The 26,009-nt window shown below is 51.2% G+C and overlaps 1 protein-coding gene and 2 long non-coding RNA genes across 5 annotated transcripts in view; 1 reads left to right on the forward strand and 2 right to left on the reverse strand.

Annotated features, from left to right (window-relative positions):
• The window catches only part of LOC136312579 (uncharacterized), a 34,174-nt gene extending 19,405 nt beyond the window's left edge, over positions 1 to 14,769 (reverse strand). Inside the window, exons 1-3 of one of the 2 annotated variants that reach the window (XR_010727017.1) lie at positions 14,688 to 14,769; positions 13,989 to 14,163; positions 3,754 to 3,968 (exon numbers count right to left, since the gene is read on the reverse strand). This is a non-coding gene — a long non-coding RNA (uncharacterized lncRNA). Of the gene's footprint in view, positions 1 to 583; positions 2,075 to 3,753; positions 3,969 to 13,988; positions 14,385 to 14,687 lie in introns of those variants that run through there. The other variant, XR_010727016.1, reaches the window with a different exon arrangement.
• The window catches only part of PAK4 (p21 (RAC1) activated kinase 4), a 53,217-nt gene that overhangs the window by 17,220 nt on the left and 9,988 nt on the right, over positions 1 to 26,009 (forward strand). The window contains exons 1-3 of one of the 2 annotated variants that reach the window (XM_066242129.1): positions 14,614 to 14,775; positions 24,360 to 24,433; positions 25,677 to 25,934. In XM_066242129.1, the coding sequence (XP_066098226.1) occupies positions 25,731 to 25,934 (204 nt within the window). In that variant the 5' untranslated portion in view covers positions 14,614 to 14,775; positions 24,360 to 24,433; positions 25,677 to 25,730. Of the gene's footprint in view, positions 1 to 14,613; positions 14,776 to 24,359; positions 24,434 to 25,676; positions 25,935 to 26,009 lie in introns of those variants that run through there. The other variant, XM_066242128.1, reaches the window with a different exon arrangement.
• Positions 19,921 to 22,979, reverse strand: LOC136312989 (uncharacterized). Its single transcript, XR_010727085.1, has 4 exons — positions 22,851 to 22,979; positions 21,710 to 21,791; positions 21,159 to 21,328; positions 19,921 to 20,153 (listed from the first exon to the last, which is right to left on the reverse strand). It is a non-coding gene; the product is annotated as an uncharacterized lncRNA (long non-coding RNA).

Here is a 26,009-nt window from a genome sequence, read left to right on the forward strand (position 1 = left end):
TTATTAGCTTTGGCCTAGATGAGTAGCTCGATGTAACTGATAATCTCTCTGCCTAGGGCTTCAGGTAAGAAAAGTCTCTTATCTGGCAGTTCTAACTATTCTTTTTTAATTTTAGACATTCCTTTCTTGTCAGCAAAATCTTCTTTTAGTTGGTTATACAAAGGCGCCTCTGGCAACAAGGGTTCTGGCAAAGTCACTAAAATTTCTAAAGGCCCCACTGGTTTTAGGGCTACTTTTTTTTTTTTTTTTTTTTTTTTTTTTTACAGAGACAGAGAGTGAGTCAGAGAGAGAGAGATATAGGGACGGACAGACAGACAGGAATGGAGAAAGATGAGAAGCATCAGTCATTAGTTTTTCGTTGCGCATTGCAACACCTTAGTTGTTCATTGATTGCTTTCTCATATGTGCCTTGACCGCGGGCCTTCAGCAGACCGAGTAACCCCTTGCTGAAGCCAGTGACCTTGGGTCCAAGCTGGTGGGCTTTTGCTCAAACCAGATGAGCCCGCGCTCAAGCTGGCGAGCCTGCGCTTAAGCTGGTGACCCCGGGGTCTCGAACCTGGGTTCTCCGCATCCCAGTCCGATGTCTATCCACTGCGCCACCTTCTGGTCAGGCAGGGCTACTTATTTTGCTGCTTGATTAGCAGACCTATTTCCTCTTGCCTCTAGTGAGTTTCCTTTCTGGTGCCCTGGGCAATGAATAAGGGCTGCAGTCTCTGGTAACCAAATGGCTTCTAGTAAGGCTAAAATTTCTTCTTTGTTTTTGATGTCCTTACCAGCAGATGTCAGAAATCCTCTCTCTTTGTAGATTGCTGCATGACCATGAGCAGCAGCAAAAGCATACCTACTGTCAGTGTAGATATTGACCTTCTTTCCTTTGGCCCACCTTGACATCTAGGTGAGAGCGATAGTTCTGCCTGTTGAGCCGAGGTCCCGTGGGGCAAGGCTTGGGCCCAGATGACCTTATCAAGAGTCACTACAGCTGTTTCCACATGTGAAACCCCGTCCAAGACAAAACTGCTACTGTCTGTGAATAGTTGTTCTTCTACACCAGCTAGGGGTTTATCAGTGAGGTCCAGCCTTGCAGTTTGAACAGAGTCTAGTACCTCAGAGTAGTCATGGCAGGGGATGCTAACATCCTCATCAGGCATCAGGCTTGCTGGATTGATGGCCTGAGTCTGAACAAACTTGATGTGAGGCTGATCGATGCGCATAGCCTGATACTGTGTGATTCTAGCATTAGACATCCACCTTTCTGGAGTCCCCTTAAGCAAAGTCTGTACTGCATGGGGGGCTGTTAAGAACAGTTTTTGCCCCATAGTCAATTTATCTGCCTCTCTTACTAGTATAGCAGAGGCTGCTATGGCTCTGAGACAGTTTTTCCATAAAGATGCAACAGAGTCTAGCCACTTGGAGAGGTAAGCAACAGGCCCGCGCCACGGCCCTAGCATCTGGGTCTAGACCTCTTTCACGATTCCTTTGCTCTCATGAACAAAAGAGCTGGAAAGGTTTTGTAATTTTGGGCAGAGCCAGGGCAGGAGCCCTAGTGAGGGCCTTTTTGAGGATTTCGAAAGCCTCTTGTTCCTTATCTGTCCAAATTAATTCTTGGGTTCCTGCCGTGCAGGAGTACAAAGACTTGGCTATCTCTGCAAACCTAGGGATCCATAACCTGCAGTATCCAACTGCTCCGAGAAATTCTTGAAATTGTCTCTTGGTGGTGGGGGTTGGGATCCAAAGGATAGCTTCTATACGGCTGGAAGAGACAGTACGCTTCCACGCCTCAATGTGGCAGCCTACATAGGTCATCTTAGAGGTGCAGAGTTGTGTCTTTTTAGCTGACACTTGGTACCCCAGAGTTTGCAGTGTTTATAAAAGACCCTCAGTGGCTGTCTGGCAGCTTACCTCCATTTCTGCAGCTAGAAGCAAATCATCTACGTACTGAGGCAGCGTGCATTCTGGATGATCCTGGTGGAAGGCCAGCAGGTCCTGATGTAATTAATGCCTTATCAAAGAGGGTCGGTGAATTCTTGAAGCCCTGTGGCAATCTGGTCCAGGTTAGTTGTCCTGAAATGCCTGCCTGTGGGATGTTCCACTTGAAGGCAAAGATTGGCTGACTTACAGGGCCAGGGGAATACTGAAGAAAGCATCCTTTAAGTCTAAGACTGGGTAAAGTTTCTAAGTTAACTGCCCTAGCATTTCCTGATTCCTCTGGGTCTAGAGGTGTATAGACCCTGTAGGCTTCCAGGAAGTCTTTCTATAAGAGAGCCGCGGGAGTCTCCTGAGGATCTTGAATAACTTCTGACACCTTAGACAAGTTCATGGGTTTCTTAGCAGCTCCCCTGATCCCAGCTAACAGAAACTGAAAAATGTTCAAAGCTTCCCGTCCTGCTGTGGTGTTAGGGTCCTGTTTAGGCCGGGTAACCGGGAACACCTTCTCGAGGTGGTCTCAGTTATCCTCCTCAGACCCATTTATTCCTAACATAGCAGCTTTTCTCGCCTGTTTTGATTCTTTCCCTTTCTTCAGCAGTAAACAAGGTAACTAGAAGCTGCTGGCAGTCGTCCCAAGTGGGGCAAAGTGTGTATAATACAAATTCTAACAGTCCTGTTAGGGCCTGAGGCTTCTCTGAGAAAGGAGGATTCTGAGTCTTCTAATTACACAAGTCACTAGAGGAGAAAGGGACATAAACAAGAAAAGGCTCTTCCCTTTCCCTTCCCTCGCTGGTGGGGCTTCTCTCAATGGTAAGAGGGATTCTGCTTCCTTTTTTTTTTCTTGCCTCCTAGCCATCACAGTGGCTCTGGGCTGTCTGATGCAGGTGGAGCCAATGGAGAAGGAGGATATGGAGGAGGTCATTCAGATTCCTCCTCAACAGTCTGTAAGACAGGGACCTTCTTTCTTGATTTTGGGGCTGTTGCTAATAAAACATGATGACTGTCCCTGCTTGCACGGCCTTTTCCTAGGGAGGGGGGTTTTCTACCAGGGCGCTTCACTGATCTATGTAGGAGAGTTGGTCGGGGTGGCCCTGGGGCTTACCTATTGTATTCTATACAGCTCTGACATCTCTAGGATCTACTGAGCCCTGTGTTGGCTACGCTGCCCTAAGGGAGGGCTACTCTAATTCACAAAGAGTTTGAAGTCTCCTCCTGCTTAATTTTACACTGTAATTATTAGAAAATTCAATTTTGAAATTTTTAAGCATATACTCAAGGAGACTTTGGATCTTACTTTGCCCTTCCCCTATTGTTACAAACAATATTAGCATAAATGAGCTTCCCAAGATCACAAAAGGGATCAAGAACTGAGGTTTGTGCCAACTCTCTAAAATGTGCCCCGTTGGGTTAATCCCTGGAGAACCAAAGGACAGAGAGCTTTCAGACAAAGTTTGACAAACCAGGGAAGGGGGTGTCCTGTGAGGAGCCACAACCTGGAAACTCGGGTGCAGGCACCAGAGCCCCTCATTCACACACCATTCATTCAGGGGTTTTCAGTGTAGAGACAGAATAACAAAGCAAAAGCAAGGAACAAGATCTCGGCAAGAACACAGCACAAACAGACGTGTCCCGGGAAGCCCGAGGCAGGACTTAACTCAGTCCCCACTAATGTCTTCTGTGAGAGCACACTCACTCTTCGCCAGTGTCTTGGCCCTGAGAGCCCATTGTGTGAGTGCTATAGTGTCCCATCCTCGATCACAATAGGTGCAAGACGGCTAACCACAAGCAAGTTACAAATTGAGCAAATTGAAAATTTGCTCTGCTCACCTCCGGAGGCTTTCCAGATGACTCCAGATGGGTGGCTGGGCATGCTCATTTGTCCATGGCTGACTGTCGGCCAGACAGAAAAGACTAGTGGGGCCTTGGAATGTCTCACGTGGCGTGTCCCCTGCTGGGTTTCCATTTCTGGCAGTTAGGCGGAGGAGGCCAGTTGCCCTTGTGTGGCAGAAACCAAATGTGTCCAAAGGACATAAATGTTATATCTGGAAAGTGAGGAAACAAACGTTTTGCCACACAATTAAGTAGCCAAATTAAGGAGTCTTCAATTTAATGCCTTCGACCACATGGGAACTGTAGTTATCTAATCATGCGGCCCTGAAAGAACTGAGGGGTTTGCTTTTAAAGGCAAAAAGAAGGGAGGGGAGGGGGTGAGCACCTAGCCAAAGCAGTTTTCCAGAAGCGAAACAGGCTTTGGTTATCGTTGGAACAATCTAGGGAGCGAGTGCTCAGCGAAGCATTTTACAAAAAGCAAAAGAATGTGCTCGGTTATCTTGGCCTTTTCCAGAGGTTGTTAAGGCAGCATCCTGAGGGCTTTCCGGAATCTAGACATTAGGGAGCATTTATGGCCTTTACGGAACTCTTTTTATTTACTCATCTGCAAATCTTGCAAAACTCGTTCTCTGGTCAGGAATATGGTGTTTCTATATTTCACTGGGGCCAGCTCTGCACTTGTGGGGAGGATTGTCAGGCTGGTGAACTCTGACAGATTCTTGATCCCTGCCACTTCATTGGCTCAAAATTGGGTGTCATCTGTTGTCATTACCATTTCAGGCTTCTGTGGAGTGGCTAATGGTTTAACTGCAATGCTAAGATGTGATAATTGCATAGCAGGAGCCTTTATTATTTGATGAGAATGAGGGGGAATGAAGGCCCAGTGCTCCCAGCTTCCCCTCCAGCCTCTCCCAACTCCAGCAGAGCTTCCTCTGTAACTTCGGGCCAAGCCCTGAGTCCCAGATATCTCTCTGTTGATTCCCACATCTGGAGCAGAAGGATTCTTGCTGCCTCCCAGGGTAGCTGGGTAGATTGAGTCAGTGTGCATGGGCAACGCTCAACAGAGGGGGGCAATCTTTATGTCATTATGGTTACTGTTGACTTGATTACTGTTACAATTATTAGAGGCAGGGTACATGTTTGGATTTAATAGTTAAGATTCACAGGGTGAGTGATCCATAATTCTTTCTATATGACTAGATCACATTTCCTTTTGTAAAATGTTTAAAACCTTCATGTATGGAAATGTTCACATATCTTCAGAAGGATGATCTAATATTTTCCCCACATCCCATTACCACCTTCAGCAATACACCAGTCATTACCAGGATTTTCATTTGTACCCTATCCCTACCTCTGTGATTATTTCAAACAGTTCACAAATATCATATACTTTGGCTATAAATATTTCATATTTTCCTCCTTTAAGAGATAAGGACTCTTTTTAAAAATAGCCACAATACCATTGTCACAGAAAATATATATACCTTTATAGCCTCACATTTCCCCATTGTTTGTCATCTTTTTTTCTTTTTAAAAGATTTTATTTATTCATTTTAGAAAGGGAGGGAGGGAGAGAGAGAGAGAGAGAAAGAGAAAGAGAAAGAGAAAGAGAAAAGGGAGGAGGGGCAGGAAGCATCAACTCCCAATATGTGCTTTGACCAGGCAAGCCCACAGCCTCGAACCGGCGACCTCAGCATTGCAGGTCATCGCTTTATCCACTGCGCCACCGCAGGTCAGCCTGGCATCCTTTTTTTAATTTGTCTGTTTGAGTTGGAGTGCAGACAGGTCTACACTTTTGGATTTGGTTGATAGGCCCCTTATGTCTTCTGTAATCCATAAGATTTCCTCCTTCAGTTCTTTTGTGTGCTTGCTGTTTGGGTCATTTGTCTATCAAAGACCCTGGCTAATGCTTCTTTGTGGTGTCAGCTAATATAATATATTCTTTGGTCCCTGTGCTTCCTGTAAATTGGTATTTAGGTCTGGAGACTTGGTTATATTCAGGTTGCGTTTCTTTCATAGGCAGTACTATATATGAACAGTAGTACCTGGATGCTTTTTAAAAATAAACTTAATTGAATTTTAGGAAAAGCGAGTAGATTGGGAAAACAATCTCTAGCTGCCCCTCGTGGGCTGGTACCCAGATACAGCAGAGTGGAGCGGGGACCTGCAGGCCTGAGGTTTGGGAACTCCCGGAAACAAAGGGCTCAGTGTTTGCTCCCAGCTTCCAGTGAACGCTGTCATAAATGCACAGCTTTGGGCTCCTACTTTGCTAGGACCGTATGGCTCCAGGTGAGAATTGTCCCTACGCCTACCCCCTTCAGCCTGACCTGATGGTTAAGCCTTAGGGACAGAGCTAGACTCCTGCCCCGGACCAGCCCTTGGCTTGCTGGGCCACCCTGTGAACCTTTCCCATCCCTCGCCTGCTTTCTTCTCCATAACCTACTGGGGACTTTACCTCCCTTAGAGGGCTGTGGTCAGGACTCAGTGACCATGTAGAAAAGGGCATGGTGTATGGCATGTGCTCTGGAGCTGCTGTTGTGCATTTAGTATAGATCTCTTTGACATCGACAGTGCCATTCTCTCTTCCCACTCTCCTCCCTCCCTGCCACGCTGGCCTTCTCGCACATCCTGGAATGTACCAGGCAGGCTATGGACCAAGTGGGCCCAGTCTTCGGGCCTTTGCAGTGGCCATTTCCTCCACCTTCAGCGCTCTTCCCTAGATGCCCACGTGGCTCCCTCACTTCCTCTGGTCTTGCTCACATGCCACCCGCCAGACTTCTCTGACTGTTCTTTGTGGTCTCCCTCACTTGTTATATACATTTTTCTTTTTCTTTTTCAAGTGAGAGGAGGGGAGATAGACGGACTCCCACATGTACCCCAACCAGGATCCACCCAGCAACCCTGTTTAGGGCCAATGCTCGAATCAACTGAGCTATTCTCAGCACCTGAGGCTGACACTTGAACCATTGGAGCCACTGGCTGCAAGAGGGGGAGAGAGAGAGAGAAGAGGGAAAAAGGGAGGGGAAGAGAAGCAGATGGTCGCTTCTCCTGTGTGCCCTGACCAGGGATTGAGCCTGGGATGTCCACATGCTGGCCGATGCTCTGTCAACTGAGCCAGCCAGCCAGGGCCCATTTTGTTTTCTTGTGTATTGTCTTCCACACTAGAATGCCAGCTGTAAGAAGGAGGGACTGTCTTGTTCACTGCTGTGTCCCCAGTGCTTAAAACAGTGGGTAACTGAGTGCATAATCAAGAATTACTTAGTGCATGAATGAATGAGAGGATGAATGTGGTTAAGTGAGTGGGCTTTGGCTTGGGGTCAGACCTGCATGGAATCCTGACTTTGATAAACACTGTGTGACCTAGGGCCAGCACCTCTCTTCTCTGAGCCTCACTTTTCACCTCTGCAGCATGGGGGCGTTAGCACCCTGCTCATTGCCTTGTTTTGCGCTAGCATGCTGCCTACATATAACGCATTGTAGCTGGCCTCACTGCTGTCCTGTGTCTTCAACACAGAGCACAGATGAGCTAGCCCAGGGCTGTCCCTGCCATGGGACACTTTATCAAATCTTAAACAATGCCTTCTAGTCTGAGTGCCCAGCTGTAGTGCCCCAGGGCAGGCCAGGGATGTGGATAGGTAGGTTCCCGTGGTCAGAAAGGCTCCCCGGGGAACGTGACTCACGCAGGACGTGAGAGTGCCAGGATGTGTAGAGTACTTGTGTGTTGTGGCCAAGTCCAAGGGTTCTGGGGCCGGCTGCTTCCAGGGCTTTGTCTTCCTTGCAGGAAGCAGGCAAAGAGCTGCAAGAGGCCCAGGAGGACTTGCTGCTCTGATTACCCTAGCAGTTACAGCCTCTGTGTGTGTGTGTGTGTGTGTGTGTGTGTGTGTGTGTGTGTAAGAGTAAGAGAGAGAGAGACAGAGAGAGAGACAGAGAAAGAGAAAGAGTGAGTGTATGTGTCAGAGACAGAGAGAGAGAGTGTGTGTCTAGCGGGGCCTTCGATAGCTCAGTTGGTAGAGCGGAGGACTGTAGTGGATGAGAGTGTGTGTCTGAGAAAGAGAAAGAGAGAGCCAATGCTCACATGCATGTGTAGATGAAGATTCCAGCTGTCAGAATTGCTATCACTGATATTTCCTGTGTGTGAGTGTAAAATATGACGTGTACGTAAACGTGTATAAAACTTCCCTGATTTAATGAATAATTAATTATAAGGCAAACACCCATTTATCAGCAACCAGATCAAGACAAGCATTGCCAGCACTCTAAAAGTCCCTTCCTTCATGTGCTCTTTCTAGCATTATCAAGTAAATTGAACCATCTTTTCTTCTTTTAATTATTACTTCTTTTTTGTGAATTATGAAAGATTTCAGATGTCCCAAGAGAATAGAGAATCACCTGATGAACCCCCTTAAGCCGATTAACAGCTAAGAGAGAAAATATTCTTGCCCTGGTTAAAGCCTCACCGTGGTCCCTCTTGGGCTTCCCTAAATAGTCTACTGGATGGTTCTTCAGGTTCTAAAACTGTGTAAATGGTCCCAGGCCGCCAGCACTTGGCTGCTGCTTGCTCTCAATATTTATCTCTTGAGGTTTCTCTGGGTGGATAAATAAAGGCCTATGCCAATAGGGATGCTCCCAGCTTGTGTCAGAGTGCCCCCACCCCAGCCACATAGAAGCGGCCAGCCCTGGCAGAGCCTCGGGAGGTGCTCTGGGATTCCTCTGCCCCAGGCTTGCAGCCCCTGCCCCAGCCTGGTTTGAAACCATTGCCTCCAAGTGAAAGTGGGCATTTCCTGCGGGGGCGAGGGGCGCTGCTGGCTTTACAGGTTGCCAGATGGGATTCAGTTGAAGGGGCTTCCCCTGAGCACCTGTAAGGTAGGCATGGGGCTCTGGTATTATCCCGGTTCTGGTTAGAGAAAGATGAGGCCCCGCCCCCTCCATGTTGGAATGGACGGGGGGCCTGGGGGTGGGAGGGTCTCTTCTGTTCCCCTGTCTCCTGTGCCCCTCCGCTTCCCCTGAGGGCCCTGTTTAGTGATCTCATCTAGTCTTTCATGGAGAGGCCCTCTGGGTTGGAGATTGTTATCAAAGGCTTTCATCTGGAGACCTGGGTTGCCACCTGGCTCTGCCACCTACTAGCTGGGTAACCTTGTATATGTGCTACCCTCAGCCCTTCTGCCTGTTTCCTTATTTATAAAATGGGGTTATAGAAAGGTTATTTCGGCCCTGGCTGTTTGGCTTAGCAGTAGAGGGTCTGCTTGGCATGTGGAAGTCCCAGGTTTGATTCCCGGTCAGGGCAAACAGGAGAAGCGACCATCTGCTTTTCCACTCCTCCCCCTTTTCTCTCTTTCTCTCTTGTTTTCTCTCTCTCTTTCCCTCCCACAGCCATGGCTTGGTTTGAGCAAGCTGTCCCCGGGCACTGAGGATGGCTCCATGGCCTCGCCTCAGGCGCTAAAATAGCTTGGTTGTCAGCAACAAAGGAGCAGCCCCAGATGGGCAGAGCATCACCCGGTAGAGAGCTTATCGAGTGGATCCTGGTCGGGTCACTTGCGGAGTTAGTCTCTGCCTTCCCGCCTCTCAATAAATAAATTTTTTAAAAAAGTTACTTCATCCAGGTAAGTACTCAAAAGAGAGCTGGCACAGAGTAACCTCTTAATGAATCGTTGCTGTCATTCACTTACTCATTTTGTGGGTATTCACTGTGTATCTGCTCTTGAGTCCAGCCCTGTGCTGGCTGATTCCTGGGACAGGCTGGTGATCTGATAGTGAGGTCCTACCTAATGGAACTCGAGGCTGTGACAGTGCAAAGTCACCTTGAGGAAAGCACAGTTCAGAGTGTTCTGGCTGTGCTGGTGGAAATCCAGAGGACTGTGGAAGGCCCTTGCTCCAGCCTAGGAAGTCAGGAAAGGCTTCCTGAAGGAGGAGACAGTTGAGCTGCTGGCTAGAAGAGGAGCAGAAGTTAGTGTGTGAAAGGGTGATTTAAGGAATATGAACAGCCTGTTTAAAGGCTAAAAGGTGAGAATGGGTCTGGCATTTAAATTAAGATTTTAGATAATTTATTTTTAGCCTGACCAGGTGGTGGCTCAGTGGTAGAGCGTCAACCTGGACGCTGAGGACACAGGTTTGAAGCATCAAGGTCACTGGCTTGAGTGCATGCTTGAGTATGGGCTTCCAGCTTGAGCACGGGGTTGCTGGCCTGAGCGTGAGATCATAGACTTGACACCATGGTCGCTGGCTTGAGCAAGGGGTCACTGGCTCAGCTGGAGCCCCCCAGTCAAGGCATAAATGAGAAAGCAATCAATGAAGAACTAAAATGCTGCAACTATGAGTTGATGCTTCTCATCTCTCTCGCTTCCTGTCTTTTTCTCTCTCACTAAAAAAAAAAAAAGGAAATATTAATATATACTACCATTTGAGTGGACCTTGAAAACATACTAAGTGAAATGAGTCAAACAAGAGAAATACTGTAAGATTCCGTTTATAGGAGGTCCCTAGAATAGTCAAATTCATGCGGACAGAAAATGGAATAGACGTTACCAGGGGCTGGGGTGAAGAGGGAATGGGAAGCTGTTGTTTAATGTGTACAGGATTTGTGTTGGGAATGATGAAAAAGTTTTAGATATAGACAGTGATGATGGTTACAGAACATTGTGAATGTTTTGTATTGTGAATGCCCCTGGATTATATGCTTTACGAATGGCTAAAATGATAAATATTATGTATGTTTTACCACAATGAAACAAGTCAGTATATTTAAAATGTTAGGTGTGTTTATGTGAGTCTGTTTCTCGGTTCTCTCTCTGGTCCCTGATCTCTGTTTCTCCACACTGTCCTGACTCCTGTAGCTATTTGTTAGGGCTTTATATTGGGGACAATGAGTCCTCCCACTTTATTCATCTTTTTCAAAATTGAGCTACTCTAGGGCTTGGGGCCTGGCACTTTTGGAGTTCCTCTTGGACTCCTTGTGTGGAAGGTGGTATTTTGGTTTACCCAGCTTCAGAGTGATCCTTGGCATTGCTTTTTTATTTTTGGTGAAGTAGCTCCTGTGTATCTCCTTCTCTTCATGTTCAGCTCTTCTGACTACCTTCATCTGTTGCTTGGAGCAGTGATGTACTCTTGTCACTTGTCCCCACACCTTCTCGAGCCTCCTTGGTTCCATCCTCCACAGACAAGGCAGCCAGAGCTACATCTTCCAGATTCAGGCCCACTGGCTCACCTGTGGCCTGGCGCCTCCACACCCTCGTCCCTCCAGCCAGCGAGTCAGCTGAAATTCACATTTCATTTGTGTGATCCTTGACTCTAAGCTCCACAGGACAAGGACCATGCTGCTCTGGGCAGCACATGGTGGACTGGACTTCTGTTGGTGGAATCCATGCATGTGGGAAGGAAGTTGCATGTTACTGAAGCCTATGACTGGGGAAGGAGACGATTGGGAAATGAGACCAAGAGGTGGTAAGAGCCTGGGGAACCTGGGAAGGAGGTAGCTTTAGCCGTGAAGGCCCCAGTAGGCTTTCAGCAGGTGAGGAACATTGGGTTTACAAAATTCTCCCTGACCTCGCAGGAAAAGAAGTCAAGACTTTGAAGAGACACTTTGCAGCAAAGGAATTATGATTGCTTTTATAACTGAAAAGATGTGCATCCTGCTAAGCAGAAAAATACAGATGACAACTAGACTGAGAGGGGCCACACTTCAGCTATCTGACTGGCAAGGGTCCGAGTTTGACAACACCCTGGGCAGTGAGGCCCTTGCACGGGACAACGTGGCAGTGCTGAGCATTGCCCCGCAGTTTCAATTTATTGGAGCCCGTAGATTACACTTTATTACCCGTTTCCTGGAGATGAGCATTTGCATTCTCTGGCAGTCAGACTGCTTTGTGAACTTTCCCACATGTGTCCCTGGGGCTCAGGGACTACATTTTCCTGATAGCTACCCAGGAGAGTGCTCGTGACCTGTGTGTGTCTTCACCTTTGCTAGGTGCCGCGGCACTCCAAGGAATGTTCTTGAGAAAAGCAAGGTGCAGAATAGTCTGTGTGGTGTGCTGACATTTATGTTTTATTTTTAAAAAAGAGTGTATAATTGTGTGTGTGTGCGGGCCCTCACTCACAGGTGTATTTGTAGGCTCTCTCAGAAAGGAGAAAAGAAAACCCCACAAACTAGTAGAGTTGCTTCCAGGGCCAAGCTGGGCCAGGACAGGAGAACCACCTGTTACTGTTTACCCCAGGGGCAGTCAACCTCTTTATACCTGCCGCCCACTTGTGTATCTCTCTTAGTAGTAAAGTTTTCTAACCGCCCACCGGTTCCGCAGTAATGGTGATTTATAAAGTAGGGAAGTAACTTTACTTTATAAAATTTATAAAGCAGAATTACAGCAAGTTAAAGTATATAATAATAATTACTTACCAAGTGCTTTATGTCGGATTTTTGCTAAGTTTGGCAGAATAAATCTTTATAAAACAACTTACTATAGTTAAATCTGTCTTTTTATTTATACTTTGTTTGCTCCGCTACTGCCCACCATGAAAGCTAGAACGCCCACTAGTGGGCGGTAGGGACCAGGTTGACTACCACTGGTTTACCCTCTGGTACCACTGGCTTTTGAACCATATACCTATGTAATAAAGAGACAGACACTGAGCCAGGGACAAGGAAGGGAAAGAAAGGGGGCAGATGAAGCCCAAATGAGACAAAATGTTAACAGTTGGGAATATGAGTGGTGGGTTTTATGGGAGTTCACTGGTTTGGTCTCTTGTTTTGGGATGTGTTTAAAAAGTTTTATAATGAAGATCTGTTCTAGTGTGAGAGGATCTTGAATGACCTCTCCTGGCCCCTGAGGCTTATCACCAGAGGAAGCCCTTATTTTAAATGAGACTTCTGGAAGCTGGGTGCTCTCTCCTTCCTCCCTTCCTGTTCTCTCCCCCAACCTCCCCTGGGAACCTAGTTCCCCTTGGTTGGCCAGAACTGCCTGATCCCTGACCCCTCCCCCACCAGAGCCCAAACCAGCCTGTCCAGTTTGGGAAGGTTAGGGGAGCTGCCCCACTTGGCTCCTGTCTGGGTGGCTGCCTGACAGGTGCTCCACCCTGGTGGGGGAGGGTGTGGCCTGGGATCTGGGACTTCTGGGGTCCCTTACCTACCCTGCTGTGACCCCAGGCCCGGCCCCAGCCTTGCTGGGACCCTCTGGCTTGCTGAGGAGGTGATGGACAGGATGGGGCTTGAGGGATTTCCAGGCCTTCTTGGTCTGAGTGATGACGTCAGTCAGGGAATTGGCCACTGTGGGGGAATGGCAAGGTGTTTGTTTTCCTGCCTGTTCACACCGGGCTCACCAGCGACTGGGCACCTGTCCTGGACCCAGCCACCTACTCGAACCTGGTCCCTGTCACTCATAGGACCCCTCAGTGAGGGATCAGTCCTAATCGATGTCAACCCCAAGGCAGGGAGTTTTGCCTAGTTTGTTTATTGCTGAGTTCTGAAGGCCTCCAACAGGCCTGCCTGGTATGTGCTAGGAGCCCAGCAGATGTGTGAACCAGTGGAGGTGACAGACATATTAGAGACAGTGGCAGCCTGGAGGGGCAGCATGCTAGCATCAGTCCCAAAGGAGGCACCTGATCCAGCCTAGGGTGTCAGGGACGGCTTCCTGTGGAAGCAGCCTGACATAGGGTCCAAAGAGTGAATAGGGAAGAACCAGGCAGTCTGACTCCTGTCCCCCAAGTCCTCCATTGTGAGTGAGACAGAAATAAGCCACACCAGCAGGTCTGACCTGGGCCAGCGAAGGCCCTGCAGAGGAAGTGAGTCTGAAGGGTGAGGGGTCTGAGGCCGGGCCAGCATGGCCCCTTCTCAGTTCCCACATCTCTGAGTGTCTTTTCTCTTGTTCTGAAATGGGGTTCTGAACAAGCTAGCCTGTTGCTCAGAAAAGCTAGTTTAGGACACAGGCACTGGGACAGATGGCACGTGCCTAATTTCCCTGCCATGTGCCTTCGGCATGTCACTCAACCTCTCCAGGTTTCAGTGTCTTCGTTGTAAATGGGCCAGATAAAAACTTGTCCATTGAGGGCAATGGTGAGGTAAAACCAATGCTGAGAATAGGCCTTGGCCCAAAGTAAGTTCTCTGTAAAGGAGAACTTTAAAGGGCCATTATTTTCAGAAGAGTTAGTTGCATCCTGGTAAGACAGAGCCAGCATGACACAGCCTTCTCCACCTCCTATGTCCCCATTCTTGTCATCCATATCTCCCAGGCCCACTCTCACACCTGCTGATGGCCGTGTGGGGGCTTCACCATGATCCTGATCTTCCCCTCCTGGCTAGGCTGCAAGTCTCTGGTTTGTGCTTATGAGTGAGTGAGTGAGTGAGTGAGTGAATGGGCAGAGCTGGAGAGGCCGCCTCGCCTTCATTGCGCCTTCTTGGAGCTCTTGCTGGACTCACAGCTTGGATGTGGAGGATAAGGAATACAGTGAGCCCAAGATCTCCAGCCACCCTTCCTTACCAGAGTCCACTCATTCTCCATCCCTCTGTCTGCCCTCCAGCCAGGTCAGTATTTCAAACCTAACTGCCCTGCCAGCTGCTCTCGGCGCTGTGCAGCCGCTGCTTCCCTGGTCCCTGGCACCTAGCCTAGCTGGGGAGCGAGGTGGGGGTGTGGGGGTGCTAGTGAGGGACTGGCCCTGCTGAAGTAAGGGCTGTGGTTCCTGTGTCCCTGCCCAACCCCTCCCTCTGCTGGACAGTTGTGCGTGATGTGGCCCAGGCTCTCCAGGCTCAGCCCGCCTCCCTGCCTCCCTCTGTCCCTCCCCCTCAGTCTCCCCCTCCCCCCTCCCATGGGTTGGAGCCACAGCGAGCTCAACTCCTGCCAGGGCAGGGCAGCGTCACTCCCGCTGCCAGGGAGGCTGGGGCACAGAGACCAGCCAGCTCTCCTTGGTGGGTGCCTGTGTCAGAGGCCAGGGCAGCCCCTTGATACCTGCTCTCTGTTCTCCCAGCTGGAAGCCTCTGTCTGCTGGCTCACCCCGCTGAGGGTGACCCAGGACTAAGGGAAGAGGATGGTGGAGGTGAGCTGGCCCTGGCCCCAGGCAGAGGGGAGGAGAGGGGAGGGCTGCACTGGGTGTGAGGAGGGCAGTCCTGCTGCCTGGTCACCTGAGCCAGCGTGAGCATGTGATCACGGGGCCACGCCTTCACTGGGGCCAAGGGCAGGGTCACCATTTCCATGTGTCGGTGGTGGCAGATATCTTTGCTGGGGCTTATTACATGTCTCAGAACAGGTCCCTGAGCATCTCAGTGGGAGTGCGTTCCTGGGGTCTGGTTTGCATGGGGGTGGTTCTGAGGGGCTGTGCCTGCCTGAGTGTTCCTGGAGCTGGCCATGGGTGTGCCATGGGGGCTCACTACCTACTGTGTATGGATCTAGACTTCTGTGGGTCTCGTGCTCTCTGAATTGGGGAGTGATCCTCGGTGTGTGTGGTCCTGGGTCCACCTTTCTAGGAAAGTTCAGCAGTTATAAAGTGTCTGTGGAATTGTGTGTGCAGGCGTGTACCTAAGTGTCTGGATGGTGGCCCAGATCTGTATCGTGCTTGTCACTGGTATGTGTCTGTGGGTCTCTTAGGAGTGCCTGCATCTCTGGGATGTGTGTGGGTCTTTACAGAGTTTTTAGAAGGGTCCTGGGTAAATGGGGACTTCAGGGACCTAGCAGTGGCTTCCCTAGTGTCCCAACCCTTCCATTACTTGAGCTTCCTCTGAGCCGGGCCCCTCTCAGACTGCTTCCCCATATCCTCCCAGGGATGCCTCACATTTCCCTTGGGCTCACTCTGCCAGGGCCCATATCCGAGAGGCAGAAGCTGAGGCTCAGATTGCGATGTCCCTTCCCATGTCCAAGCTCCTGGACAGTTGCTACCCGTGTGGGGTTGGGGTGGCTGCTGCTGCCTCTGGCTGCTCAGGGAGTTTTCTGTATGACCTCTGTGTCTGTTCCTGTGTGCCTGTGGTTGTGTGGCTGGACATGCTGTGTCTGTGTCGTAGTCTCTGCAGATGACCTGTGTACTGGGGAGCGTCTTCATGTGCCTCTTTCAAAGGCGCGCGCGCGCGTGTGTGTGTGTGTGTGTGTGTGTGTGTGTGGTGTATGTGATGGCAGGAGAGGGCTTGGGTTGGCTCTAGAGCCTGTACTCTCTCCCTCCTTCCTGCCTGCTTTGGGGAGGAATGAATGAAGTCTAATCTGATTTCCTCAGTCCCTGCGGGCTCACCCACAGTCAGGTTTGTTGTGCTCTTCTTCCCCAGCCTGGGTGCCTCTGGGGGGTGAGGGATAGAACGGGGCCCTTTGTTTCTGTGCCCTGTTGTGCCTGGCCAGGAGGGGCGGGTGTATTCGAGCCTGGGTCTGGCGGAGGTGCCTCCCTCTGTGCCAGGCGCGGGGCCTGGGCCCAGCCCTGTAAAGGAAGCAGCATCTTTACATTCAGCCACGCTCAAGCTGCCACCCCCCCACCTTGGCTGTGCAGAGCAGAGGACACAGGGTGGCTGAGATGGCCCCAGGCCCTGTCTTCTCAGAGGCTTCCAGTCCAGTAGGAGAGGCAGATGTGTCGTCAGACAGGGGCAGCCCATGATACTCCCCCAGCACAGCCCTGGGGAAAGTGAAATTGGACAGCGATAGTAAGAATGGCACAGTTGCTCTGGCCAGGAGCTATTGCCCAGCATCCTCTTTGATTGTTCCTTTATTCACTCAGTGCAGCAGCAACAAAGGCAGTAATAGTAACAGCAGCTAACATGGAGTGAGGACCCCCTGGGTGCCATGCAGTATTCTAAAGTCATCTGATTTGATCTAATAGATATTTCTGTGAAATAGGGACTGTTATTCCACTCAGTTTGCAGATAAGGACACTGAGGCCCAGAGAGGTTGAGTTACTTGCTCAGAGAAACACAGCTCTGCAGCAGTAGAGCTGGTACCTGAGCCTGCACAGTCTGCTCTTAACCATGAGCTGCCGCTGGGTCCTTGTATTGGCACAGTCTGTGCAAGGCCTGGTGGGGGAGGATGACGCTGCATCTGGCCAGAATTCAGAGCAAGGCTGCTCCTCACTCCCCAGACTCTTGACTTTAGGCTTTGCTTCCCAAGGCCAGGGTGAATCGGGTCTATGTGTTTTTCTGGGATTTTACCTATTGGGGAGACTCGTGGATTAACGGCATCATCCCCCGCTGCATGACTTGCATCTTACCTGTAGTCCAAATATGCTCCCTTTCTCAGATTCATCCGAGGACACATGACTGGGGTGGGCCTCCCTGTGGTGAGGAGGGCCTGGGGATAGATTCCCAAAGGGGGGCTTCCTGTGTTTGGAACACAAAAACAGGTTCGCTCTCTAAAGACTTGGGCCCCATTTCCTTCTCAGGCATCAAGGTCAGATTCAGGCAGTGTGGGACGGGCCTTAAGGACTCCTGTCTGCCCTCTGCCCCCAACACCATTCTCTACCTCTCCTCATGGTCCAGACTTGTCACACTGGCAAGGGCATCAGTCCTTTGTTCTACTGATACTTACTGGGTGCCTACTGTGTGCCCAGGCTTTGCTCTAGATGCGGGCATACAGCAAGAACAAGACAAAGGCCCCTGCTTTCTGGGAGCTAACATTCTCCCAGGGACTGTCTGACAGTCAACAGGTAGTAATAATTAATAATAAGTAATACTTAATGCCGTAGAGAAATATAAAGCAGGGTATAAATTATGTCAAGGGGTGTCAGGAGGCCTCTCTGAGACAGTTTTATTTGCACTAAGACCTGAATATTAAGAAAGGGTCAGCCGTGCAGCTCTGGACAGAGGAAATAGTAGGTGCAAAGGCCCCGAGGCTGGAACAAGATTCTGGTGTTCAAAACGAAACATTCCGGTGGTCGGAGTGAAGTGAGGGGAGGAGACAAGGTCCCGAGATTGGCAGGGCTGCGGGGAAGTACTGTGTCGAGTCATAATTTGAGCCAAGGGGGAAGCCCTTGGAGAATTCTGTTTAACATTCTTTCAGTTCCCTTTAACCATGGCAGCTTTTCTGATCCTGACTCTGTCATCTCTAGTGGAGTTGTCTCTGTTTTGGTTCTTGCCCCATAGATTCTGGGGTCCCGTAGATTCCGAAGCCAAGGCTGCTGGAAAGCAGGAGGTTGAGGAGGTGGCAACAAGGCCTCTGCAAGTCAGAGCGGGCCCTTCTGTGACCTGGTGGTGGGCAGCCCTGGGCAGTGGCTTCTCCTCTCCGGGCTTGTTTCCTGGTTTGAAAATAGGAAGGAAGGAGACCCCATACCCACTCATCCAAGAACTGTTTGGAGGGTTCAGCATGGCTCAGTCTGCATGCCTGGCACCAGCCCAAGCTAGAGTCTGTGTGTGTCCCCTCCATTCACTCGGCTGCCTCGAAGGGGTGACCTGTTCTAGGTTCTGAAGCTGGCCATAACCAACTGAAATGTGGTTCCTACCTGTGCCGAGCCACAGACCTAGTTAGGAGATAACAACAGACATACACATAACCATATAACATGTTAGGTGATGCTCAGGGTCAGAAGAGGGTGGACCAAGCATCAGAGTATGCCACACTGGAGGATATGGTGATAGACAAGACCATACCATGCTCCTGACGCCGGGCGCTCACGCTCCAGCTATTACTAAAAGGGTACTTGGTCCTTGGCAAGTCCTACCATCTTGACCTTTATCGTGAGCCGGGAACCTGCCCCTTTTTCCCCTTTCCACCACACCCACATGGCCCACCTGTGTCTCCCCCTAGATCATCACATCCTCCTCCTCCCTGGCCCCCCTGCTCCTGTCCTAACCCCAGAGTTTGTGCTCTGCACACAGCCAGAGGGAACCTGTGAACACCTGCATCACGTCCCATCTCTCCCCATCTCTCCGCTGCTTAGAACCTTCCTGTGGCTCCATCTCACTCAGGTGGAAGCCAGAGTCCTTCCCGTGGCCCACAAGTCCCTACTCAACCTGCCTCCACCGCCTGCCTGCCCTCTTATTCATCACATGCCCCCTTGCTCCCCAGGCCTCAGCTACTTGGTGTCCCTTCCTGCTCTTTGATCTCATCAAGCTTGTTCCCACCTCAGGACATTTGCCCGGGCTCTTCTTGATGCCCAGTGCTCTTCCACCAGGTATCCACGTGGCTCCCTCTCCACACCCCGTTCAGGTCTCTGCTCAAGTGTTACCTTCTCAGCGAGACCCTCCTAGACCACCGCATTGAAAATGCAGACCTCCCCTTACCTTTCTGGTCCCCGCTTCATTTTTCTCATCACTCATCATCTGACTTACTGTTTTTCTGACTTATTTCATCCATTGACAGTCTCCTTCCTGTTAGTGTAAGCGCTGGAAGGGCAGGGGTGTTTCTGGCTGTTCAGGCCGCTGCTGTCAGCCCTTCCCCGGACCTGGCAGATACCAGCCCTCAGTAGATAGTAATGTTTGGATAGTGGGTTGGTGCGTCAGTATCATGGTGTTATTGTGAGTAGAGTAGGTGTTGGCCAAGGAGGGAGGCATGCGTCTGTCCCAAAGCTTGAGGCAGGGTCTGGGGACCAGGTATGTGAGAACTCGGAGGAACTAGGCTCATGGTGGGAAGGCTGAAGAGTGATTTGGATAAGGAGCAGTGCAGGTGGGCAGTAGGAGCGGAGGAGGCATGGGAAGGTGGGAGTGGCGTGGGATATTAAGGGTGGTCAGTGAGGAGCCTGCCATCAGCCAGGAAGGTAAGCCAGGTTTCCCCTCCATTGTTGCAGCATAGCCCAGGGAGGTAGTAGGTAAACTGAGGCATGGGCAGGGCTTCCTAGAGCTAGAAGGTAAAGATCATGGCAGAAGAGTGAACAGGAGCCAGTGGTACAAGCCTGAGTGCAGGCTGTGGACAGTGAGCCCTTGATTGTCCCCTTCCTGCTTTGGGGTTCAGTTTGGTGAAGATGAAAGGATGGCTGTGACCCCATCACATCCCCTGCTCTGCCCCTGAGCCCCTAGGTTCTAGCTGGGTCATCTCCCTCTACTGACAGGGGAGTTGCTTTATTTAGGGCCTGGTGGGGGAAGGGGGAGTGGCAAGGGGTAAGAGTTTTACACACACACACACACACACACACACACACACACACACACACAGTTTTGTCACACAGCAGCTCTGCTCTTCCGCTAGGCTCACTTTCTTGGTGGGGAGGGTTGAGAGGGGGGCCGTTTTTTCTTCATTAAAGGTCAGGGTAGGACAGGCCAGTGGAAGGGGACTGGAAAATGTGAAGCTTTTACTAGAACAGTTTGGAAACTGCCTGTCCCACTGAGAAATAATTTAAAAGATTTTTTAAAATTGAAACAAACATTGTAGAGTCGAATGCAAAATGTGCCTGCATTCTTGGGTTCAAACACTGGACCTCATAGGTGTCTGTCTCCTGCTCGTGGCTGCCGGCTTCATGCTGTCCTCCATTCTGTCTCTGGCCTTCCTGGTTCACGTGCTGCCTCTGGGTTCCAGGGGCTTTTTTTACAGAGAGAGAGTTAGAGGGATAGATAGGGACAGACAGACAGGAACGGAGAGAGATGAGAAGCATCAATCATTAGTTTTTTCGTTGCGACGCCTTAGTTGTTCATTGATTGCTTTATCACATGTGCCTTGACCATGGGCCTTCAGCAGACCGAGTAACCCCTTGCTCGAGCCGGTGACCTTGGGTCCAAGCTGGTGAGCTTTGCTCAAACCAGATAAGTTCGCGCTCAAGCTGGCGACCTGGGGGTCTCGAACCTGGGTCCTCCGCATTCCAGTCTGACGCTCTATCTACTGTGCCACCGCCTGGTCAGGCGGGTTCTGGGGCTTTTTCTACCAGTTTCACGAGTCTGCCTGGGCAGAGGCTGAGGCATGGGAGCAGGGGAGTAGCATAGCAGGGTCAGATGAATCAGTGCCAACTGTGGGCCCAGCCATGTTGCAGGCACTGGGGTACAGTGGGGAGCAATCCAGATGACAGGTCCTGCTCTTGTGGAGCTGGCATTCTAATGGGTGAGGTAGACACGGAAGAGACACACACACACATGTGCAATGTATGCTAAGTGCAACGAGGAAAAACACAATAGAGATGGGGCACAGAAAGTGATAGGATAGGAGCAGGGAATTTTGAGCACAGATGTGGATGGAGGGAAAGAGGGAGAGAGCCATTTGCAAATTAGAATGAAGAAAATTCCAGCAGGTAGCAGCCACCAGTGCAAAGGTCCTGAGGTGTCAGCATTTCTAGGGTTTGAAGAAGAGTGAGGAAGTCCATGTAGCTGGGGCAGAGTGAGCAAGGGGGCACGATGAAGGACAGGAGGGGAGAAGTAATGGGCCTTGTGGGCCACAGGGCGGAGTCTTGGGCCAGCATAGAGTTTAAGGATGACAGCTCTGGAGTGGATTGGACTATCTTCCTGGCCTAGCTGTGCTTGGTGACCTTAGTGCGAGATCTCACTTTGTGAGCCTGTTTCCACATCTGCAAATAGAGAAGAGGAATAGCCACCTTACCGAGGATGTAGGGAGTCAGTGAGCTCCACTTCAGCATATGTGTGGGGTCATCAGTGTCCCCTTGTGGTGATGGCTGCATGAATACTGGGGCCGAGCCTCAGCGAGCCACATCTGGTTGTAGACACGGGCTTTCAGTCATCTTTTCCACTTCAGACTGTCATGCGAAAGGCCTGTGAAAAGGTAGATAAGGGACCATGGGGAGTGGAGGGAACAAGAGCTCAACTTTGTGCTGCCTCTTGATACTCCTGGAGGCCTAGGACAGATCAGCTAGGAAGTAGGGACCCTCCCCCAGAAGGGTTCAGGGCTGGAAAGAAGGGCAAGGTCTGGGTGTGGGGGTGGGGTGGGGTGGGGAGTGGAGGGGGGTCGGGAGGCCAAGACCAGCCCTGGAATGATAATGATGATGGTGACAATAGCCTCATGCAGCCTTCAGGGGCAGGACAGGCAGGGAAGAGCCTGGACTCCCTGTGTTCAAATCCTGGGTGCCCTGGACAAGGGGCTCCTTTCTCTGGGCTTTGGGGTCCCTGTCTGAATACTGGAAATGATGAGAGTACCTGTCTCACAGCTTCTTGTGAGGGTGGAATGGTGTATGGCCAGGAGCCGCCGCCGTCGTGGCCATGCACATGCAGGTTCTCACTGAATTCGGACAGATGGTAAAGAAACAGTGGAGCCAAAAAATGGTGGGCCATTCCTTTATTAAAGTCTCGCACCGGACGACAAGCAACACACACAGGGAAAACACTTCCCTCTTCATTCAGAAGTCACAGAGCCCCTCAGCTCTGGTCCCCCATCTGCACCCCCCCCTCTCTGCACAAACTGTCTTCTTCAGCACTCTGCATTCTGTCTGCTCTCCCTGCACATGGCTTTTTCTGCTTCTCCTCCTCTCTCTTTTCAAAACTTTCTGACATGAAAACCTCTCCTTCAGCAGATATTAGCAAAACAATGGCCCTTCCTAAGCAGGAAAGTAATCTGCAATTTCACAGACCACATATAACTGGTGCTGCCCAGCCCAATGCAAATATAAGCAAGCAAACATAAAAATCATATTTCACAAACTTATTTGACCAACAAATGGGATTAGCCACAGAGAGCACTGAGCAGGGCCCAGCACATGTCAATCTCCCAAGAGGCAGCTGCTGCTCATTCTGAGATCTGTGGGACCCCAGACTCGGGTTGGACAGGCCTGGAGTCTCATGTCCATGCTGCTACCAAGCTGTGTAACCTAGGCAAGTGGTGTGTCCTCTCTGTGCCTCGTTGTTCTTGTTTTGTCTGTAACACTCTGGGTTAGGTACTAAGAAAGGGGGGGGGCAGAACCCAGTAGGTGCTCAATAAGTGTTAGCTGCTGCTCTAGTGGTGACATACTTCCCTACTGTGCAGCTACTTAAGGTCTTGGCCATAAGTGCCTGTGCTGTCTGTGACTCCTTATAAAAACTCTGGGGAGCCCGTACTGTGATAGATAGCTCTCTTTTAACAGAGGAGGAAACTTGAGGCACAGAGTGGCTGAGCTGCTGGCTCAGGGCTCCCAAGGTGGGTTGGCTCACCCCACTCCATGGGCACTGGAAATGAGGTGGCACAGTGCGTGGCAGCAGAGCCTGGCTTTGGGCCCTGGGCTGTCTGACTGAAGTTCCAAGCTTGCCTGAACCTCAGCACCCGCTCTTTGCCACCCCCACCTCCGTCTCTGGTGCAGGCCCCTACCTTTAAGTAGCAGCTCTTCTCTGTTTGCTTCTGAGGCCCCCAGAAGGTCAGGAGCTTGGGTACTTGGTGGGAAGGGGGGGCCTGGTGAAGGAACCGGCTGTGCTTGGAGCTTCCCCAGGGTGGGGCTCCCTCCTGGTCATTATAAACACGGCCAGTTCCTCTGTTTGTCCTACCCTCCATGCTGTGCCCAGAGGGAAGTGGTGGCCCTAGGCAAATATCCGGAGGTGTGCCCCTCTATCTCCTTCCCCTGTGAGGTCACATTTGACTGGCTACACTGTGCAGAGGCAGCTTAGGGGTTCGCAGGCTGGGGTTCTGGGTCGTCTGCCCATCTTTCTGGCTGCCTCCTGCCCACCCCATGTGGATCCTGAGCTCCTCCCTCTCCTGGGTGTAGTAAGGGGTCACGTGGCTAATCCTGTCCTGCAGAGGTCTCCGGCTAGGGGTGGAGGATGGGCAGGGCCAAGAGAGAGGGGCCACGTGAGGGGAGTAGTGAGGCTGGGTCGGGGGCCAAAATGGGGTGCATCTGGGAAGACAGTGAGGAGGTGATAGGACGTAGGGCAGAGACCTGGGGTGACAGCAGGGAAGTTGAGAGAGGGTCAGGTATAGGAACAAAGCAGGAAACCAGCTAGAAAGAGCTGAGAGCAGAGAAGCTGAGAGCAGGGAGAGAGGAGGCGGGTGGGTCGTGGGTACCAGTGGGCGTCTGGGAGGGAGGGGTGAGCAGTGCTCAGGGCACCGGGATGGGGGAGACCCTGTGAGGGGACTTCTGGCTTGGTTGGGGTTAGAGAAGAGGCAGAGGCAAAGGGGCCCCCTTCTGACCACATCCAGGCAGCTGGGGTCTCTGGAGCCTGCAGAAAACTGGGCCTGGGCCTGCCGAGGGAGCCCTGCCCCGACCTGGTTCTGGCCCCCTGCTGGCCGAGGGGCCCGTACCAGTTGAGACAAGTTGGCTAGTGAGTCCCCACCCACCTCCCTCCCGCTGCCAAACCAGTTCTCCTGGTGGCTGCCCATTGACGATCCTCCCTCTGAGCCAGGGGTGGCAGCCTGTCTGGCCTCCCCTCACAGGGTTGTTCCCACAGGAAAGGAGCAGCACTCCCTGGAAGGAGAGCAGGGTCTGGAGGGGCTGCATCCAGACGTGCTTTTAAGCATCCTCATAGACCACAGGCTCACTGAGCTTAAGGTTGACCCTGTGCTGGGCACTGTGCCAGGCGCTGGGCAGCTAGCCAGAAACCAGACAAAATACTCCGGGTGTTTCCCCTAGTCCTTTGGGTCTAAGCTCACATGGCACCTCTTCTGGGAAGCCTCCCCTTATTTCCACTCTGCCATCCCTTCAGGATGGTCTGGTGCTCCCTGACCCCAGTCCCAGCCACTCTGGGGTGTCAGCAGCTATCTCAGTCATCACTGTGTCCCTGACACCAACCAGCACAGGCTGGGCACAGAGGAATGAGTTATTACTGAATGAGTGAGTGAGTGAATAATGAATGAGTAGGTAAGTGACATTTTCTTCCCATTTTACAGATGAGTAACCCGAAGCCCCAGGAGGAGATGTCACATGCCCAAGGGCACTTCTAGCACAGCCAGTGTCAAACCAGGTCTGTGGACTCCAGGGCCCATGTGTGGGACAGGGGAGCTAGACCTGAGCCCCCTCCTCCTTCGGACACTTCTAGGAGTAATCCTAACCATTGGAATAGCAAATGAGGACAGGGCCCTTCCCCTGTGCCCAGCCCCGTGCCCTATGATGGTTTATCCAAAGCACAGAGAAGTTAAGTCAATTGTCCAAAATCACACAGAGTAAGTGGCAGAGAGAGATTGCTCTCTGGTCCTCCCGCTGCCCTTTTCATTGTTTCTCTGGTTTCCTGTGGGACACAGCCATCAGTGTGTCTTCCCTTCAGACCATTTGTTTTTTAAACCAGCTTTCATTAAGCATTTACACTGTGCCTGGTGCTATTCTGAGTTACCTGAATGGAGACCCCAGACCCTAAAAATGGAAACTTGTTTTGTTTGTTAGTATCTGTTATGTCATGGGTCTTTCTCCACTATGTAATCTTGGTGAGGAACTTCCCTCCTCTGAGCCTCTGACACTCCCTATATATGGGAGTGTCATGGTGAGGCGGCCTGGGCATCATGCTTAGAACGGAGGCTCAGTAACCATTTGTTGAAAAAGTAACCAAAGGGGCGTGGTGTTCCTGTCCCAGAGTCCAGGCTGGGAAAGCACGATGGTTGTGGCCAGGCCATTAGTTACTAGTCACTGAGCCCACCATGCTGGACACAGGAGTGGTACCTGGGGAAACTGGGCACGTGAGACCTGGCCTTTGGCACTAATACTCTAGTGTGGGGGCTGTAGACACTAAACTAGCAAACAAACAGGAACAGCAGAATTTCTAGAAGTTAAATGTGCTATGAAGTGATGTAGGAGAAGGATAGTGGAGCAGGGGGCTTTTTTACTCAGAGTAGTCAGGAGAAGATTCACAAAGGAGGGGAGGGAGGAGCCAGGTATGGATACTAAGGAAGAGTATTCCATGAAGGGAGCAACCAATGTAAACCCTGAGGTTTGAAAGCCAGTGTGAGCAAGGGGAAAATACAAGCAGAGAGGTGATGGGGGCAGGTCCAGTGGGGTGGACCACAGGGAGGACCTGGCTTTTCCCCGAGCGAGATGGAACCACAGGTGGGCACTCAGCAGGGGAGAGGTGTGCCTTGGCTCAGGTGCTGACGGGGCCCCTTGGCTATATATGAGGGACAGACTGGAGGTGGTAGGGGCAGTGGGAGACCGGGGAGGGGACAGGGATGGAGAGAAGCAGGGGAAATGCGGGTTTGGTGAGCAGCCCCCACCTGCAGGCCTGCCGCAGGAGCCCAAGTCTGTGCCCTCCTGGTGCTGAGAGCCTTGACACCATGTTTGGGAAGAAGAAGAAGCGGGTAGAGATCTCAGCGCCATCCAACTTTGAGCACCGCGTGCACACGGGCTTCGACCAGCACGAGCAGAAGTTCACGGGGCTGCCCCGCCAGTGGCAGAGCTTGATCGAGGAGTCGGCTCGCCGGCCCAAGCCCCTCATCGACCCTGCCTGCATCACCTCCATCCAGCACGAGGCCCCCAAGGTATGCCGGCACCCACCACCTCTCTGCTGATTCACACCAACTCCCACAGAGGGACCCCAACCCTTAACCCCTCAC

The sequence above is a fragment of the Saccopteryx bilineata genome, chromosome 9, assembly GCF_036850765.1.
Source record: "Saccopteryx bilineata isolate mSacBil1 chromosome 9, mSacBil1_pri_phased_curated, whole genome shotgun sequence".
In the NCBI taxonomy this organism is placed as follows: domain Eukaryota; kingdom Metazoa; phylum Chordata; class Mammalia; order Chiroptera; family Emballonuridae; genus Saccopteryx; species Saccopteryx bilineata.